This window comes from Dendropsophus ebraccatus, chromosome 5 (genome assembly GCF_027789765.1).
Source record: "Dendropsophus ebraccatus isolate aDenEbr1 chromosome 5, aDenEbr1.pat, whole genome shotgun sequence".
Taxonomy (NCBI): Eukaryota; Metazoa; Chordata; class Amphibia; order Anura; family Hylidae; genus Dendropsophus; species Dendropsophus ebraccatus.
The window spans coordinates 123323247-123342579 of NC_091458.1; the positions used below are offsets into that span (position 1 = coordinate 123323247).

Below are 19333 nucleotides of genomic sequence, written 5' to 3' on the forward strand. Positions count from 1 at the left end.
TTACCTGAAGGATAACTATGTACAGTCCACTACAGTGGCATCTGATGACGGTAAACTGTTGGCTTGATCAGAGTCCTTAGCTTCAGGGGGAGGGTTACCTTGGTTACTATAGCTTAGACTTGGTGGATAAATAGGGTTTCAAGTAGACAGACCTGTTCCAGGGACTTTGCGGTTTTCCAGCCTTTATAAGGTAAGTGTGAATAGGTACTTGAAGTTACTGAAGAGAGTTGACACTGTCAATGCTCGCTAGCATGTAGGAGGAAGACGCATGGACACACTGACTTGGAAGCCAGGAAGATGTGGACGGTGAATGGGAAACCCTCTATCACTTCACCAATCCGACAGCAGGCACTAATAAATACAGAGGATGTCCTGCTGAGACTTTGAAGACACGTATTAGTACTTATGGCTGACTGGAAACAGGTTAGGGGGTTGAAGATGGAGTCTGATAGGATTACTGAGGTGATGCAGGGAGGTTAAATGTTACTCTGGCAATGCCAGACTACCAACTGACAACTGACGAGACCACACAGCCCTTCTGGGTAGAAGGTGGGCAGAGCTAGATTTCCCCTGGCCAATCACTAGAGTGTGATAGGTTGCAGGGGAGGAGCACTGATCAAGCTCAACACTTGTCTCATTAGAGATTAATACATAACAACATATTGAATAAATATATGAGAGAAAACACTATCTCAATAAGAGAGTTAGGAAAAAGCAGCAAATACATAGGCCCCAATACAGACTGTCTAAGGTTGCCAATAGCAACAATACATTTCCAGACGCCTGACAATAAATACCTTTCTGGGCCATTACAGTTACACCATTCATTTCATGTGCAAAAAGACATCAGATAGCTTGAGCACTTAAGTGATACAAATAGCAGTCTACAAGTACATGAATTGAGAAAAGGCAGACAACTTTTGCTGGATTACCTTAATACAATAAATTAAACAATTATATCTAGAGATGGCCTCCTGTGAATTTTCTGATGGCAGGATTAACATGTGGATTTGTGGGGACAGATTTTTTTTTTTCTCTGCTGTGTAGGTCAAGTGAGAAGTAGTTGCACAGTGACTAAAAGTCTGTTGTGGGATTAGCCATAATTAGAAGATGGAGACGGGCAGCTCGCTAATCAGCATTGAGTTCTCACACACTTCAGCTACAGTGAAGAGCTCTGCGGAATGCTCGCTACCGTAGCAGCTGGTGCCTCCAAAATTGAATAAACACACAATAAAAATAGGTTATTGCATTTTAATAGATTAGTAATGTTCAATCTTCACTAGAATATTTAATTCCTAACAAAGAGAACAGTAGAAATTGTGATGTATTATATTATACTTTTATTTAAAGGGAACCTGTCACATTGAAAATGCCATCCACTCTGCAGGTACCATGTTACAGAACAGAAGCTGAGAAGATTTACATATACCGTATTTTCCGCCATATAAGACGACTTTCTCACCCAGAAAAATCTTGTCAGAAGTCGGGGGTCGTCTTATATGCCGGGTATGATCGCCCCATACGGTGGGTGGCTCAAAAATGGCCCGCATTCCCACCGTATGGGGCGATCATTTAAAAAAAAATAAACAGTAAACTCACCTGGGCCCATTCACGGCCTCCGCGCATCTTCATTTCGGCTCCCATTCCCGGCACAGCCAGTGTGACAAAGGCTTTGAGTACTTCCGGAGCCTCCTGTCATTCTTCCGAAGCTCTCCCGAGCAGCCGAGCGTCTCCGGTTAGATGCTCGGCTGCTCGGGAGCGCTTCAGGCATCCCCAGCGCAATCAGTGTACATTACACTGGCTACGTTGGGAACGGGTGCGGACAAGAAGGTGCGCGGAGGCCAGGAATGGGCCCAGGTAAGTTAACTGTTTGTTGTTTTATTAATTTAGCTGCAGTTAACCCCTGCCTGACCACAACAGGGCTGCGGTCAGGCAGGGGTTAACATTTTCCAGCATATAAGGTGAACCCCTGACAATCTCTTTAATAGTCATGTCGTCTTATACGCCCAGTCGCCTTATACGCCCAAAAATACGGTAGTTTTGTACGGAAGAAAAAATAGGATAACTTTTCATTTAATTATGTAAATCTCTGCATTGTAGGTTAAGTAGACAAGTGGGTGGTTCTATTTAGTGATTAACAGCTCAATTACACACAGATAGTGAATCAGTGAGCACGGTTTCTCACCTGACAACCTGAACAGTGTTTTACTTAAATGACAAATTATTATGGAACTTTTTCAATTAAATTATATATCAGTCTGCTCAGCGCCTCCTGATCTATAGCATGCTACCTGCAGTTTGGATTTAATTTTTAATGTTGTAGGTTCCTTTCAACCCCTTACATGCTTGCATTATGATGGATATATCTGTCATGATAAATACATTGTACTCCCCAGTTGTTGTTAATGGTGTATATTCCGAGCAGAGACTGGTTACAAGTGATGTGCCACAAGGGTCTATTCTGGGTCCTATTCTTTTTAATATGTTTGTAAGTGACATAGGAGAAGGTTTGATAGGTAAAGTTTGTCTGTTTGCTGACGACACAAAAGTGTGCAATAGGGTTGATAATCCTGAAGGTGTCAGTAATATGGAAAATGATTTAGCTTTGCTAGATAAGTGGTCCAAACAGTGGAAATTGAAGTTCAACGTTTCCAAATGTAAAATAATGCACTTGGGGAGGAAGAATCCTCTATCCGAGTGTCACATCGGCAGTACTGTGTTGGAAAAGACTTCAGAAAAGAAGGATTTATGGGTAGTGATATCTGACAGCCTTAAAATGAGTCACCAGTGCAACCAGGTGGTGGGGAAAGCAAATCGTATGCTGGGGTGTATAGCTAGAGGTATAACCAGTAGGAAGAGAGAGATTGTGATCCCGCTGTATACAGCTCTGGTGAGGCCACATCTGGAATACTGTGTCCAGGTCTGGAGACCTCACATAAAAAAGGACATTGATAAAATAGAACGGTTCCAAAGACGGGCTACAAAAATAGTGAAGGGTGTAAGGCATAAACCATATCAGGAAAGACTTTAAGATTTGAATCTGTATAGTCTGGAGGAAAGAAGAGAAAGGGGCGACGTGATTGAAACCTTTAAGTATGTTAAGGGACTAAATAAGGTTCAGAAGGGAAGTGTTTTTAGTAAAAAACTGAGCTCAAGAACACGAGGACATAGTGAGAGATTAGTTGGGGAAAAGATCAGAAGCAACGTGAGAAAATATTATTTTACTAAAAGAGTAGTAGATACCTGGAACAAACTTCCAGCAGAGGTGGTTGGTAAATCTACAATAACAGAATTTAAACACACCTGGGATAAACATACATCTATCCTAAGATAATAAGAAGGATAATACTAAAAGAGCAGACTAGATGGACCCAGTGGTCTTTTTCTGCCGACAATCTTCTATGTTTCTATATATCAACCGTTGTACTAGCATAAAGTACAATGGGGGAGATTTATTAAACTGGTGTAAAGTAGAATTGTCTTAGTTGCCCCTAGCAACCAATCAGATTCCACGCTTCATTCTTCACAGATTTGAAAAATAAAAGGTGGAATCTGGTTGCCGGGGGCAACTAAGACAATTCTACTTTACACCAGTTTGATAAATCTCCCCCATGGTGTCAGAAAATAAAAGTCTCTCAATTTCTTAAATAAGTTAAAGCACTAAATATTTATTAGCACATAAAGTGAGACAGGTCATATTTGAAAAAAGGACAATGGTCTTTAGGTGACATATAGACCTAGTTATACCGGTTATTAAGAAATTAAAGGGAATTAAAGGATTTTTTTTCCCACATTGGGTGAAAGTTGGAATTATGCTACTCATTTCATTGCCTTGTTGATAGCTCATTATCTCAGTTACCAACCACCAATCTGCTCTAAATATGCACTATGGGGGTGATTTATTACTCAGTCTTACACTAAAATTGTCCATTGTTCTCTGAAGCAACTACTTTAACACTTCTTGATAAATCTTCCCTATTCCCCTCCACCTACAAAGAATGGATGACAAATACAGACTGTTTTGTGCTACTAAGCGCTTTTACAGATCGTAGAAGCGATCAGCAGCGTGAAACAGACTGTTATGCACACCCAGCTGGTATCCGCCCGCTTATGTCCACACCTTGTCTGTACTTTTATGTATGAATATGAATATTGTGATTAGCTAAATGGTGAGTGCAGCTACTTTTTCTTCTTTGTATTTATAAGGAGGGAAGTTTGCTAAATGAATGTATTAACAAAAATATTTAACTTGACAAACCCTACAAGTTTAACTGTATTAGTTGATATGTTAATATGCCTTTAAATTGGGTTTAAAATGAGCAGAATATTGCCTTCGGTTGATTTAATTTAAACTGAGATAAGTATTTGACACTAACAGGAGTGAACAAAATGAATATAACATGTATTGTAAGCATGAACTTTGATTATACAACTAGAATTTCTAAAATGTTCATTATCTATCTTCAGCTTAAACATGGACAGAACAACTGTCGAGACAGTGATAATGAAAGCCCAGGCAGAGAAACAAAGCCTTCACAGAGAAGTACTTTCCATGAACACCTAAGTGATGTAAGTATGTACTTAAATTGTCAACAAACCAAATAAATAAGGCAAAGGATTTAGTTCTCCTGGTAGATTTATCTAATCTTAACCAGCATTCGACCCATATGCTTATCAAACAGGACACCTGTGCTTAGGGGATAGAGATAATAAATTTGGCCACATAGCAAAAAAACTGTACAGGGCCCCCTGAATCCTGTACGGGCCCACCCCCACATACTCTCCTGGCCCGATTCAGTCCCCTAGCATTCCTTTCTGCTATGCCATTACATAGTGTTGATAAATGCCCTAAACTAGAAAGGCTGACACTACACTTGGAGATGTATTACAGTACACTTCCATAGATGGGATGTGGTAGGAAGAGGAAGGTTACTGATGCATTGGGTTAGCTAGCTGATATGTGAGCAGAAAGGAAAAAAACAGTAGCAGTACAGCAAGGAAAGAGTTACATTAAGTACGGAACTGCTGATTATAATGGCAAGCCTGCAGACCAAAGGGAGAGAGACCGATTGCTTTTAGGAGGAAGCAATGTGTACATACTGTAGTAGGAACACAAGTATTTACACAAGAGACTCCTGCCAAAAACATTATTTAATCAGAAATGAGATTTACCTTTTAGGCACAGCATGGGCCCTAAGAACAATGTAGCTCAAAGATTGCAAATACAAAGCCCAGGCTGTGTTCTTCTCTCCTGTGCATAGAACTAGCTAGGTACTGCCCCACTTCCTTATTATGTCCTGGTCTTTCTGTTACTAAAGACAGACTTAGCCTACCAACCACCAGTGGGGAGGAGATTGCAGGGAAGTTAAACACTTAGGAGGATGTTTATGAAGACTGCTGCCGGGGGTACTCCAAGGAGAAGGCACAGACTTGCCCCTTCTCCCTGCCGTATCCCCCGCTCGTCTAATGAGCCTATGGCTGATTTATCATGAATTATGCCTGTTTACAGGCATAATTCATGATAGCAATGTACACCTGTGTAGATTTTTTTTACGCAGAGCCTGCGCCAGGCACACGGCAAGGTTTACTAAGGGGTCTGTGCCTTAGTTCTTCTTAGTGTTCAAAACTCCTAGGCATTTTTTTCTGGAGCAAGGAGTCATTTTTGGCAGATGAAGTGATTTACAGATGTATTAGGGATTAGTGAAGCCATGCTAAGTGTAGTGCATCATATCCTGCTAACCACATTAAGGTGAAACTATGCAGTGCTAGTAAATAACAACAATTGGGCAGTTCAAAATATCTACCCTTACTAATCTAGTCCCATAGTGTATTTATTTTAAAATTTGCTACATTTATATGTTTGATTAAATGTTGTTTTTTTATATACCTTAATGAAAATTATAATCTTTTCATACCAACAATTATGATGGCATCAGCTGATTTAAAATGTTCTTTAAAGTGAATGTACCACTAGGTACATTGCTTTTTTGTTTCTTACATGAACAGAGTGGCGGAATTCCGGTGCCACAGTCCTACCACCCAGTTCCCGTGCATGTTGCCGGTCTATTACAGAGCACCAGCTGGGAATGAAGCCCTAGGGCAGACTCGCTGGTCCCCAGTGTGGCAGAGCTCCCTCTGTGACGCGGCTCCATTAGAATCCTGCCTGCTCCCAGTGTTTCAAGCACAGTCGGTGCTTGGTAATAGACCGGCATTGTGCGCAGGAACTGGACATCGGTTCAAAAAAAGTACCACGGCCCCAGCATCCCCGTGCCGACACCGTTCAGTTGATGTGAAAAGGAATGTACCTAGTGGTACATTCACTTAAAGTAGCAAGATTAACAAGCATACAAATTTAAATATGCACAGTATGTTGCTGGTATATGAGAGAATACTCTTGGAAGACATCTTTAAACTAATAAAATGGTCAAAATACTTTGTGCAGCATGATACTATCTATAGCATAGAAATAAGGTCAGAAAGTTTTAACAGACTGAATTTCTTATACTAAAAATTTAGTCCAGACAGATTTCTCTCCAGATGAAATCAAATGAGTGACTACAGCGAGGGTCTGAAAATAAAATTGGTTGGTAAGAAATAAAGCGATTACAAATTTCTTAAACATGTCAGATTCCTTATTCTTAACGTCAAAATAACTTTCAACTATTCTCCTATTATTGTCTACCAATGAGCTACATGGAAGTTAGACTTGGCAAGTGACAAGGTTGTGTAATGAGATTCAAGCAGAAGAATGTCACTTCACAAATGTGAGCAGCAACCAGACTGAAACAAGTTAAGATTAATTTACAGATTATAAAGAACTAAAGAAATAAAGAAATATTCAGCATATGGCAAGATCTAATAAAATATCATTAAAAACAATCTTCAGTGCAAACCGATTGGCCATAATATGGAAAATCCCTGATAGTTGAAGTGAATGACATAGATTATTTTCTGGCAGAAAGTGAAGGTAATGTGAAAGAAAACGGGCAAACATGGGGCTGAGGGGCTCTGAAAAGGGTCAAATTTTGTAGGACTGGGTTAGAGCATGACTAAACAGCAGGCTTTATGGGGTGTTCAGAATATATGCAGTGCGGGGCGTGGCTTAGCGATGGCGCGGTGAGGTCGCACTTCGGTGGAGCTCCGGGCCGCGCGACACAGACACAGCTGCATAACTCCTTCCTTCACCTCATACCTGATGCCGGTCAGGCGGGGAAAGCCTGCAGGAACCCCGAACCCACCGGTGACGAGATCCACGTCGGGCACCCCCCGCATTGAGAGGTTTCTGCAGCCGTCCTCCTCCTCACGACCCGGCCCGCGGCCCTGCAACATGGCGACGGCCCGTCTGCAGCCACTTCCGCCTAGGGACCGACGCGAGGCCACAGACTCCGCGCAGGGGACAACTGCCACCGCAGATCGGGTTGCTCCTATGGAGGAGCAGGAGCCCACGGACTGGCCCTCCGCACATGGAGCCGCCTCACCGGTGAGCCCGCAGGCGCAAGGTACTGTCCCACAATCGGAGTTCCAGCTCCTCAGGGAACTTATTCAGGCACTCCCGACTAAAAGGGACTTAGATGCTGTGGTGGCCAGGATTGAGGCCGCCCAACAACAAGCTTTGGAGGCGGTCAGGGCGGACGTAGAGGGGCTGGCGGCCCGCACGACAGCTACAGAGGATGCAGCCGCCATTTTGTCCGACAGGGTGGACACGCTAGAGCAAGAGATGGCGCGCTCTCGCGCACACACGCAGAGGCTAACCCTCCTCCTAGATGATCAGGAGAACCGGGGACGCAGGAACAATGTGCGCATTAAAGGCCTGTCCGAGAACCACCCACAGGATGATTTGCTCCGTCGGGTGACTGAAATTTTTAATAGAGCGACAAACAGACCGCTGGACTCGACCTACCACATAGATAGAGTGCATAGGGTGGCGCGGCTCTCCTCCCGTGACAATCCGGCACCGAGAGACATCCTCTGTCGCCTCCACAACTATGTGGACAAGGAAGCCCCGATGCTCGCAGTGCGCAATTCAGAGACGGTTCAGTATGAGGGAGAGACAATCCGTCTGTTCCCTGACGTCTCCATACGCACCTTACATATGAGACGTCTCCTCCGCCCACTTCTGCTTGCCATTAAAGATGCGGGAGCATCATACAGGTGGGGACACCCACTGCATGTGCTGGTCCGGCGGGGTACGGACATCTTCCCCCTGAGAAGATATGAGGACTTGCCGCAACTCTTCAGCTTCCTAGGGATCTCCCCAGTAGAGGTACCCGACTGGCTGTCGGTGGATTTGCCGGACCCGGTCGCACCACCTCGCCATCGTGGATCGCGAGCACGCATCATCTCGGATCGATCCACATCCCCCCCTCGGCCCATGGGAGAAGATCTGTCTGGGAGGTTCCCGATGGAAGCCTGATCTGAGCCCTGCATACCCATCTCAGCACCTACTCATCTCAGCACATCATCGGAGGGGATGCAGTGGTTTACGCTTTCCCTCAGGACCGTATATTCACACAGGTTTACCTGTACTGTCGCATGTCTCTGGGGACTCTGGGGGGGGGGGGAGGGGTTGATGGAGCGACGCCTCCAGCTGCAAGTTATGGTTTTCTGACTGACTCCTGTGTTCTGCGGCTGTGGCTGGGGGGCGTCTCGAGGAGACACTTAGCGGTGAAAGGGGAGATCTAAGGTGCTTCTTGTGGCCCCCACTACACATGTTTCCCTGATGTGTGCCTGCTGTCTCCAGTGGTGGCCGACTGTGGCACTACCTTAACAATTGGTTTGCCTGGTGCCGCCCCCCTCTTCCCTCCCTGCTCCCTCCCCTCCTTCCTACTCCCCCTTCCTCTCCCTCCCCCCTTCCCTCTCCCTTCCCTCCTTTCCTCTCCCTTCCCCCTCCTCTTCCTCCCTCCCCTTTTCCTCTTCCCTTCCCCCCCTCCCTTCCCCTCCCCCCCTCCCTTTCCCTCCCCTCCCCCTTTTCCCTCCCCCCCCCTTTTTTCCCTCCCCTCCTTTCCTCCCCCCCCTCCCCTTCAACCCCTGCTCCCCCTCCCCCCCTCCTCCGGTTGCCCTACCCGTGTTGTGCCACATTCACGCTAATCTTACTGTTGGAATTAGGGGTTCCTGTGGCCCCCTCCGTTTTGCAGGTTCCTATTTAAAGTTCTGGAAGGAAAGTTAAAGTTTGTGCCCTGGGATCCTCACTCGCGCTGTGCCCTACTGTGGGGTATGGGGCGGTGAGCTCTCAGTGAATCCTTTAAGCTGTGTTGCCGGCCTGGGGGTCCCCCCGCCCCTGGTTTTCCACGTCTCCATCTTTCTTTGCCCCTCCTCCTGGAGCGGTGTTTCTTTCTAAGCATCTGTGTGCTTTTTCTCTTACTCTATCTGCCTACCCTTCTTCCCCTGACCCCTTCTTCTGGTTGCTAGCCGTCTAGGGTCTTCTTCTCTATTACCTACTAACCTTTCTCTGTCCCCCCCCCCTTCCCCATCTTCCCTCCTCCTCCACCTTTAGTCCCCCCCTGTCCCCTCCCTCCCCACTGTCCTTCCCTTCCCCAGATACCCAGATGGCGGCCCGCTCACAGAAATCCCTAAAGGTGGGCTCCCTGAACGTCAAGGGCCTACACGATTGCGGGAAGCGCTCTATCATGTTAAATCTATTTAAGAAACAGGGCCTACATGTTGCTTTTGTACAGGAGACTCACATGCTGACTTCTCACAAGTTCACACTGTCTAACTCTTGGTTTCCTCATGTCTATCACAGCTTCTCTCCCATCCCCAAGGCTAAAGGAACGAGCATCTTAATTTCCAGGTCGCTGCCGTGGGAGCTGGTTGACTCACGCTGTGATGAGGAGGGGAGAATGATGTTGGTGAAAGGTAGGATCGCATCTCAGATGTTCACCTTTGCCTCTCTCTACCTCCCCAATGCGGGTCAGGCTTGGGCCCTCGCCTCTTACCTGGACAGGGTAGACGAATTTGCAGAAGGGGTCCTGGTCGTCGGTGGGGACATCAACCTGGCCCTCGACCCCACGGTAGATACCTCCAGAGGCTCCTCCCATATTAATCGTGCAACACTACGGAGAGTAGGCTCTCTACTGCATGACCACCAACTCCTTGACACATGGAGATTGACCCACCCACGAGACAGAGACTATTCTTTCTATTCCCCGGTCCATGACATGTTCTCCAGATTGGACTATCTGTTCCTGAGGCACCGTGACATGACCCTACTGACTGATGCGACTATAGATACCATTACGTTCTCCGACCACGCCTTGATTACATTATCCATCTCCCTTCCCGAACCATACCCCACACAATGGCAGTGGGTACTGAACTCCACGCTGATTCAGGACGTAGCGGTCCTTGCGGACCTCAAACAGTCCTTAGAGGAATACTTCCACCTGAATCCCCCCGACGAGACTTCTCCCATGACGGTATGGGAGGCGCATAAATGTGTGGCCAGAGGTGTGCTCATAAAACACGGAACACGCCTAAAAAAAGACAAAGCCGCCAAAACTAAACGCCTCCTAGACCAACTTCGGGACATAGAGCTCGTGCACAAATCCTCCCCCTCTGACGTCACCAAAACTCAATTGTTACAGACCAGAGACGCCTTGCGTTCCCATCTCATAGACAGGGCCAAAGCACAACTCACTAAATGCCGTAGGCATTTTTATGAATTCGGGAATAAATGTGGTAGGACTCTGGCAAGGGCACTCCGTTCTCAGCGGTCTAAGACATATGTCCCCCATATCATGACACCCACTCAGACCAGGGAGCACCTCCCGGCGGGCATTGCAAGGACATTCAGGGACTTCTATGCCACCCTGTATAATGCGGACATCTCCAACCCCCTCACCCAATCCCCCTCTTTCCGTACCCGGGTCCGAAACTATATTGCGGATTCGGGCCTTCCCAGTCTCACGGAGGAAATTATAGCCTCCCTAGAAGCCCCGATTTCTGAACAAGAATTCAAAGCTGCCGTCAAGGACTCTAAGACGGGCAAAGCCCCGGGCCCTGATGGCCTCACTCTGCCATACTACAAACAGTTGGAACAGATCCTCACCCCTCACTTCCTCTCGGCCTACAACTCCTTAGCACAGGGATTGTCTCCTCCTAGAGATAGTACTCGGGCCACGGTAGTTGTCATTCCCAAGGAAGGTAAAGACCACTCCCAATGCGCCAGCTACCACCCGATCTCGCTCCTGAATGTGGATCTGAAGCTCTTTGCAAAAATTTTGGCGACCCGACTGGTGGTGCACTTAGACACTATCATTCACCCGGACCAATCAGGCTTCATGCCCGGCCGTGAGGCCCGCGATAACACCCTGCGCACAGTTGACCTGGTCCATAGAGCTCTAGTCTCCCGCACTCCGTTGATGTTGTTATCCACCGACGCGGAAAAGGCTTTTGACCGGGTCAACTGGGCGTTCATGGAGGAAACATTAAGAGCTCTGGGCCTAGGCTCAAATTTCCTATCCTGGGTCTTGTCATTGTACTCCAACCCTTCAGCCAAGGTCCGGGTGAATGGTATCCTTTCCGAGAGCTTCACGATCCACAACGGGACCAGACAGGGCTGTCCCCTATCCCCATTAATTTTTGTACTCACCCTTGAGCCCCTCATGCGTAACATCCGGGCCAATGGGGATATTGAGGGGATCCGCGTTGGGGGCACTACTCATAAGGTGGCCGCCTACGCGGATGACCTACTCTTTTTTATCTCCTCCCCGAGAATTACATTGCCAGTCTTGATGAGAGAATTGGAGGTTTACTCCTCCTTGTCTAACTTCAAGATCAACTATTCCAAATCGGAGGCACTTAACATCTCCCTCCCAACGGAGGTGGTGTCCTCCATCCAACCCTCCTTTGGCTTTCGCTGGGCCACGAGGTCCATCAAATACTTGGGTATTGTACTATCTGCCTCTCTCCAGGACCTATACACTCTCAACTACCCACCTCTCTTAGCCCAGATCAAATCCTGCTGTTCCGAATGGAGCAAGGGGACGTTCACATGGTTTGGTAGATGCGCCATATTTAAGATGACGCTCCTGCCAAAGTTGCTGTATGTTTTCCAATGCCTGCCAATCGGGGTCCCTAAATCCTTCTTTAAAGCAATAACATCCATTCTGCTGAAATTCATCTGGGGAGCAAAACCTGCCCGCATAAAAAGGACAATCTTGTGTAGACGGAAGGAGTGTGGAGGAGTGTCCTTGCCAGACATCTACATGTACTACCTGGCTTCCCACCTGACCAGAGTGATTGACTGGACTAGGCACGCCAAGACAAAACCCTGGGTCGCCATAGAACAGGCTTCGACGGACATTCCCCTAAGTTGTGTACCATGGCTCCCTAGAGAGGCATGTCAAGCTCTCTACCCGCACCCCACGATCGGCCCGACATTTAAAGCCTGTGGACACCCCACGGTCCGAGACAGGTTCATACCAAGGGGCTCCTTGATGACGCCGGTCCTTGGTAACCCGGATTTTGTGCCGAGCCTTTCAGACCCGGTCTTTCGGAGGTGGATATCCCTAAGGGTCTTTAGGGTGAAACATCTCTCCTCGGGTTCCTCTTGGCTTACTGCGGAGGCTCTGAGGTCCAACTCTGACACCCCGCCCCTGGGAATGTGGAGGACTTTACAGCTTACTCACTATCTTAGGTCCCTCCCGCCGCCGTCCCAATTCTCTACCACAATGACTTACTTCGAGACCCTCTGTGATGGCTCTGACACACTGCGACACTCTCTCTCCCTGATTTACTCCGATTTGGTGTCCCCGCCTGACCAGGACCCCCCCCCTTATCTGGTGAGATGGGAGGAGGACCTGAATCTGAACTTGACCTCGACCCAAAGGACCAATATCCTGACGCTCGCACATAAGAGCTCGGTGAGCTCGCGTCTCCAAGAGGCAGGGTACAAGATCCTGACGCGCTGGTACCAGGTTCCGGTAAAATTACACGCGATCTGGCCTGAGTCTGACCCGCTCTGTTGGAGGTGCCGAGACTCTCAGGGTACGTTCCTGCACATCTTCTGGTCCTGCCCCTTACTATCCAATTTCTGGAATCGAGTGATTGAGACCTCGAGACGTGTAACGGGAGCCTCCGTGGAATTCACCCCTGCTCTCTTCCTCCTACATCACAGCGGGATGGCAATACAGACATACAGGCGATCTCTGCTGCGCTTTCTGGTCATGGCTGCCAGGGCGTGTGTGCCTCTGTTCTGGAAACGCTCGATTCCTCCCCCTGTGTCGCTGTGGGTAACCAAAGTTAATGAATTGATGAGGATGGAGGATCTGACGTCCTCCCTGCACAACTCCAACTCCCGCTTCACGAAGACATGGTTCACCTGGATGGAGTTTCAGACCACTCCCGAATATGCTACCCTCCTGGCTGGGGACACTGCCCCTTCACCAATGTAGAGGTAGCCGTGGGTTGCTCTGGAAGTTGCCATCTGGGTCCTGACCCCCTCTCCCCCCCCCTCCCCCTCCTCCAATACCCCTCGCCCCTCTCACCTGGTCCTCTTTTCTCTCCCTCCTGCATTCTCTCCTACCTAACCCCTTTCTCTGTACTTGATGTCTCGTGGGCGCCTTACCCATGGGACCTCTTTTTCTTCTTTCTCTGGGAAAGCAGCGGAGCAGGGTGTGGGCCCACCCTTGGGATGGCCTTCCCGCTTGCCCTCTCATGTGTACCACCGACTATGATCATAGCTTTGTGCAGCGTCCCGATACACTCCCCGTTGCACCGTGAGTACACGATATACAGCGCTCCCATTGGTACGTACGCCACGTTTGTGGGGTTATCCCTATGCCATCCCTGGGGGATACGGCCCCACTTCTGGCTCTTATCTGCAAGAAAATTGTGTTTTGCTTTCTTTATTGTTGTGTATTTTATTTTATTGTCTTGGTTTGTATCTCTATGGTGTTTGTTTTCTTTTGTTTTTCTCTTCCTTTGTATTAAATAAAGAATTTATAAAAAAAGAATATATGCAGTGGTTACTGAAAGCAATTATATAGAATAGCTACTGTAGGACATATTGCAAAAATGTTCGTCCTGGCTGTGATGAAAAGGTGTCAGAAAACACAATGGCTCACCGCATGCTGCCACTATGCAGATCTTCAGAATCGTCTGTGAAAATGACAGCCACTTCAGGGAACTGCCATGAGCTAGCCTGCAGGTGCCTCTGTCTCTGTTCATTTGTATCAGTGTTCTATACAAGGCTAATACAATTGAATAGCAGAGTCATGGCAGAGCAGGGAAGCGTTCTGTTCCTTGTCCTACTGCAGTGTCCCAGACCCCATGCTTGTTGCTGTTGAACCACTGTATTCTGTAATGGTGGCAACATGTCTACCGCTCTATTGATTATCTTAGGGGTGATGTATGCTATTCACTGACCAGTATCTGCAGGGGCTGGGTAAGTTGCTGTGGGTAAACTGTATAACTACGTCACCTGCTTGCAGAGACAGTATACAGGAACAAAGACTGCTGGGCTCAGCATACAGCACAAATATGTTGCTTTATTCAGTGATCCATTCGCTCAGACAATTAACAACACATTTCAGGTACTTTGCATACCCTTAAGGCCATATTTGTCAGAATTCAGCTGATACCGACTTACGACCGATAATCGTTTTGTGCAATAGAAGAAACCGATGAGCCGACATGCACGATGTTGGCTGACTGTTGTCTTCCAACAGGCTGTAACGGCAACAATCAGCCTGTTAACAATCAGCTTCAGTCGCTCCGTGTAATAGGATTGATGGCAGCAGACCACCGCTGACTCCTATGGGATGCCCGGACGATCTGACAATCACCCAGGCAGCCCCCTCAAAGCTCCTCCCCCACCCGTCTGGTACCCATTCTATACATCGCCCCCTGTAATAGGGGCTTTAGTCATGGCTACTAGGCTACTAAACAAAGTAAAGAGAAGAGGAAAGGCAGGCACCACTAGTAATGTAAATGGGTAGCCATGACTTTGGGTATGAACAGTACCTGAAACATGTTGGTTTTAGACTAAGCTGGTCCTGTATGTCCTCTGACTTTAATGGATCACCGAATAAAGCAACATATTTGCGCCTTATATTGAGCCCCTCGGTCTTTGTTCCTGTATGGTACACACAGTTGGAGTGAGGGGACGTGCGTTCCAGGTGTGCAGAGAAGGTGAGCTGGCTACAACTTATTATTTGCTTGTGTATGGAAAGGAACTTCAATAAAAAGTAAAAATGACATTGTTGCAGAGTCTTAGTATTGCTTGTTTATTGCCAAGAGGATGTCTCGAAGCACAAGAGCAAGGCAAGGCAAAGCAGCTGATGCATTTGCTTCTAACAGCACAATTGACCTGCAAGGTCTGGACTTATAAGCAGACATAAGAATACTTGAGAAGTACCTTCAAAACGAGAAACGCTTATGGTGGGATTATGTACAACACTGGAGATTTATTTAACCAAAGACAGAGATTATTGGAGGTCTCTGGCTGACAATTTTTTGAGTGGAATGCAATTTTTTCTCAAGGTTTGCTTGAACTTATGAAATTAATTGTGCGCCATGAGAAAGAGAAATATGCTCAATTGCAAGAAGATATCAAGAATAGAGATGAGCGAAGCAGCTGGAAACTATAGTGGCTACAATACTGGCACTATTACAGAAGAGTGAATTTGTTAAAGCATGTTGTTGTAAAAGTGTAAAAATTTTCAAGTCAATCAGCCAGTCAATCATCCAATTTCCACCATTCCTCTCCTCCCTGTCCCTATATCACTCGGTTAGTCTCTCCCTGTTCTGCTCTATCTGCCTGCTGCCATCCAGCTCTCTCTTCCACACACAGCCGACTGGCCACCTCCATTAACGAACCGCCTTATAAAGAGGGGGAGGTACTGACATCACAGAGTGGCCTGCAGCTGAATGGACGCACTAGGGATTATGGTTAATTCATTTCTCCTGCCCAGTGATGCTCCAGACAGCTTGTGCAGCCGCCATTTATTTATTTATTTTTTTAATTTTGCGAATTTCCTTAATGAATCGTTGAGAATCTGCTTTGCAGAACAAAGCGAATTGACAGCGCAATTTGCAATGAATCTTGATATCTCTAATCAAGAACATTAAGATTTCTCTGAAGTACAAGAGTTTACTTGAATATAATAGAGTGCTGGCTACTGTGAATGATCGCCTGGAAGATCTAGAAACATCATTGCCCAAACAAAAAAGGCAGATACCAACATGACCTTTTTTATTACCATCAAGACTAGGTATATGAAGGGGGAGGTGGAATAAAGAAAACACCCCTCCCAAGCCTATTTAAAAAAAATAAGAATCAGGGAGGTAAACGCTCCAATATGTTGTTTCTTTATACAGACATATTCCCCATCAGGCGGCCATGGAATCTCTTCAATCCCATTTGGAACCCTACAATGGATATGGGCCTGATCTTATTGCATTTATTAGGTGTACCACATGGTTTCTTTTGACCCATAACTATTTTACTGTAAATGCAATGATCAGTACTATGTCTATACTATTGGGGTTGCAATGACAGATACATGGCAGATACATAGATGACCTGCTGATAGTATGGAACGCTGTGTGTCTGCCACACTACAATAATAAATGTGGTACAAAGCATGGAAGCCAATTTCTTGGCTCAACGTGACAGAATTCTGGAACATTTGTTATAGTAAATCTGAGTCTGTGTCCACTGTTGCAATGTCAGCTAATGCTTTATGGTAAGCTCTACTGTAGTTTTTTTTTTTTAATCTAAATAGTCAGCATAATGGGTAATGGTAGAAAGAAGATAGGACAGAAAGAGTATATGAAAGATCTGATTTAGTCTTCTGGATAATATGGTAACAGAACAAGTATTTAGTAAAATATGTGAAGCCTTGCCTCACCCTTGCCTATTTCTTGCCGACATCATTAGACAGCCACTTATACATTCATTGGACAAAATCTTTGCAAAGTGGTCAACGATTTTAAGTTACATAGAAGAAAAATGTAATTTTATTTATTGATTTTGTTATAATATATCACATAAATTAAATGTACCTTGTTTTTATGTCTACAGTCACCTAAGGCTACCAAAAAAGCTCTTGTACTTTGTGCCAGGGCAACAAACATCCATAAGGTGTCCTGATATGAAAAAGTTTGTTATAAAGTATGGAATTCTCAAAGATTTTATAGAAAGAACATTTTAATCTCTTCCTAACTTAAAAGTTATGGAAATGAAATTCCCATAATTTGTCATTTATCCGTGCATTGACATTGAGTTATATCTTGTAATTTATTTTTATTAAAACCTGATGTTGATGTTCTCAAACAAGCCTGTGATACTGTACTTGTTATCTAATCAATTTGAATCCCATTCCTAGCTGGATCAGACTGTACGTAGCAGTCAGCCAAAAGGATCAAAATCCCAAGCAATGTGGGAGTTCTCTGAACGATTCAGATTAAAATTCTGGAGAAAACACTTAACTTTTCTTCAATAAAGTCACAAACAGTTCTCTTCAGCGTTTAGTAAATATACAGTACATTGCAGATGTTCACCGCTATTGAATAGTTGCCGCACTAAAGGATTAGACACAAGCAAGTAAAAGGTCACAGTTATTATAGGAACAAATTTATCTAAAATATATCACTCATAATCCTTAATGTTTGCTTAAAGGAGAAGTCCAGCAAAAATTTTTATTCAAGTATGGTATTGCCCCCCAAATTTATACAAATCACCAATATATACCAATATATCACCAATAGGGACACAGGGCACTGGAGGGACACTGAGCATCCCTTTGCTATCATCCTCTCCAGCAACCACAGCCCGCACAGCTCTGGGAGTCGGGTCGTGACATCACCATGTTATCCAGGAAGTGAAGCCTTGATGCAGTAGTAGTGCAGGGAAAAAAAGCACTTTATAAGCATTTCCCATAACAAGTGTATATTGGTAATTTGTATAACTTTTGCAGGGCAATTCATTACTTTAAAAAAACATTTTCACCGGACTTCTCCTTTAATAAAGACAAAAAAGCAATCTACTGCAGTGATGTACAGGCAGGAACTTCCCATGCAGCTAATCACAGACCAGAATGGTTGTAGCGCCTGGAGTAGTGGATCCACTGGACCGTCACCAGCGATGGCACTAACCTCACCAGGGAGCGGAGTCTAAGGGGCCGCTGGTTTTCACCAGAGCCCGCCGCAAGGCGGGATGGACTTGCTGAGGCAGGTGACCCCCAGGTCGCTACCCCTGGCTTGGTTGCTAGTGACGGCAGGCGAGGCGTGGCAGGAGCAGTAGGCAGGAGATAGTGCTGGCAGAGGTCTGTAGGCGTAACCGCAGGTGACCGGCTGAACACAGGAGCAATGGAGTGACAGGGGAGCAGGAACCAGGAACAAGGACTAGGGACCAGGTAGCGGATAGGAATCAGGAACAACAGGGGGCTGGGCCAAACGCTATGGGAAGCATGTAAAGGCTCCAACACAAGGGACAGGGCAAGCTGGGATTTATAGGGAGTGCTAGGTGCAATTAACCAATTAAGGGCAGACTGGCCCTTTAAACCTGAGACAGCCGGCGCGCGCGCCCTAGGAGGCGGGGACGCGCGCGCCGGCCGGCACAGACGGAGACAGGAGCGGAGGAGAGGTGAGGCGCCCCCAGGGGCCGAACTAGCAGCAGCGCCGGGTCCCTGCACAAGGACGCCGGCGGCTGCATGGGGCAGGAGGAGGTCGCGGCGGTGGCCCGGAACACGGGACGCCGCCGCGGCCGTGACAATGGTGACCTGCCTCATTCACTGATTGGCTGCAGGTAGATTTTGTAGGAACAACATGTTGTTTTTTTGCCAAGTCAGAGCAAGCAGGAAAAAGCAAGAAGATTACTTTTTTTTTAATTTTATCCCCCCCCCCACCTACCACCAACAAAATATAAATAACTTGCAATTGCAAGAATACAGCTTTGGGCTATGTCCACACAATTTTCTATGGCCATTATTTGATACTCAAAATAACGGTTGTTATTTTTTCTTTTTTTGAGTACCAAACAACGGCCGTGGTTTAGCATGTATCAATGGCTTTCATTGCAATAATGGCCATTGGAAAATAATTCTAGTTCAAAGTGAAAGATGGCCTTTTTGAGTGTGTCTTTATTTAAAAGGTCCCTTGATTTTATTACAAAGGACAGTGGGATAAAAGTAGTATGTTCGAACTACTTAAAATAACGGCTGCTGTTTGCTGCCATTGTTTGCTGCCATTGTTTGCTGCAGCTGTGCAAAAAATGAGCATAGCAGTTAATAACGGCTAATGTTCCACAAACAGCGGTCGTTATTAATCTTTTGTGCACACACTGATGCAAGCTGTTCATTTTTGATGTGTAAGGAAATCAATGCTTAAT

At 46.2% G+C, this 19333-nt stretch overlaps 1 protein-coding gene across 4 annotated transcripts in view; it reads left to right on the forward strand.

The window, feature by feature from the left end:
- AUTS2 (activator of transcription and developmental regulator AUTS2) overlaps positions 1-19333 on the forward strand; it is a 1036368-nt gene that overhangs the window by 404514 nt on the left and 612521 nt on the right. For all 4 annotated transcript variants that reach the window (XM_069971174.1, XM_069971176.1, XM_069971175.1 and 1 more), the window contains exon 3: positions 4468-4569. In XM_069971174.1, the coding sequence (XP_069827275.1) occupies positions 4468-4569 (102 nt within the window). The remainder of the gene's footprint in view (positions 1-4467; positions 4570-19333) is intronic.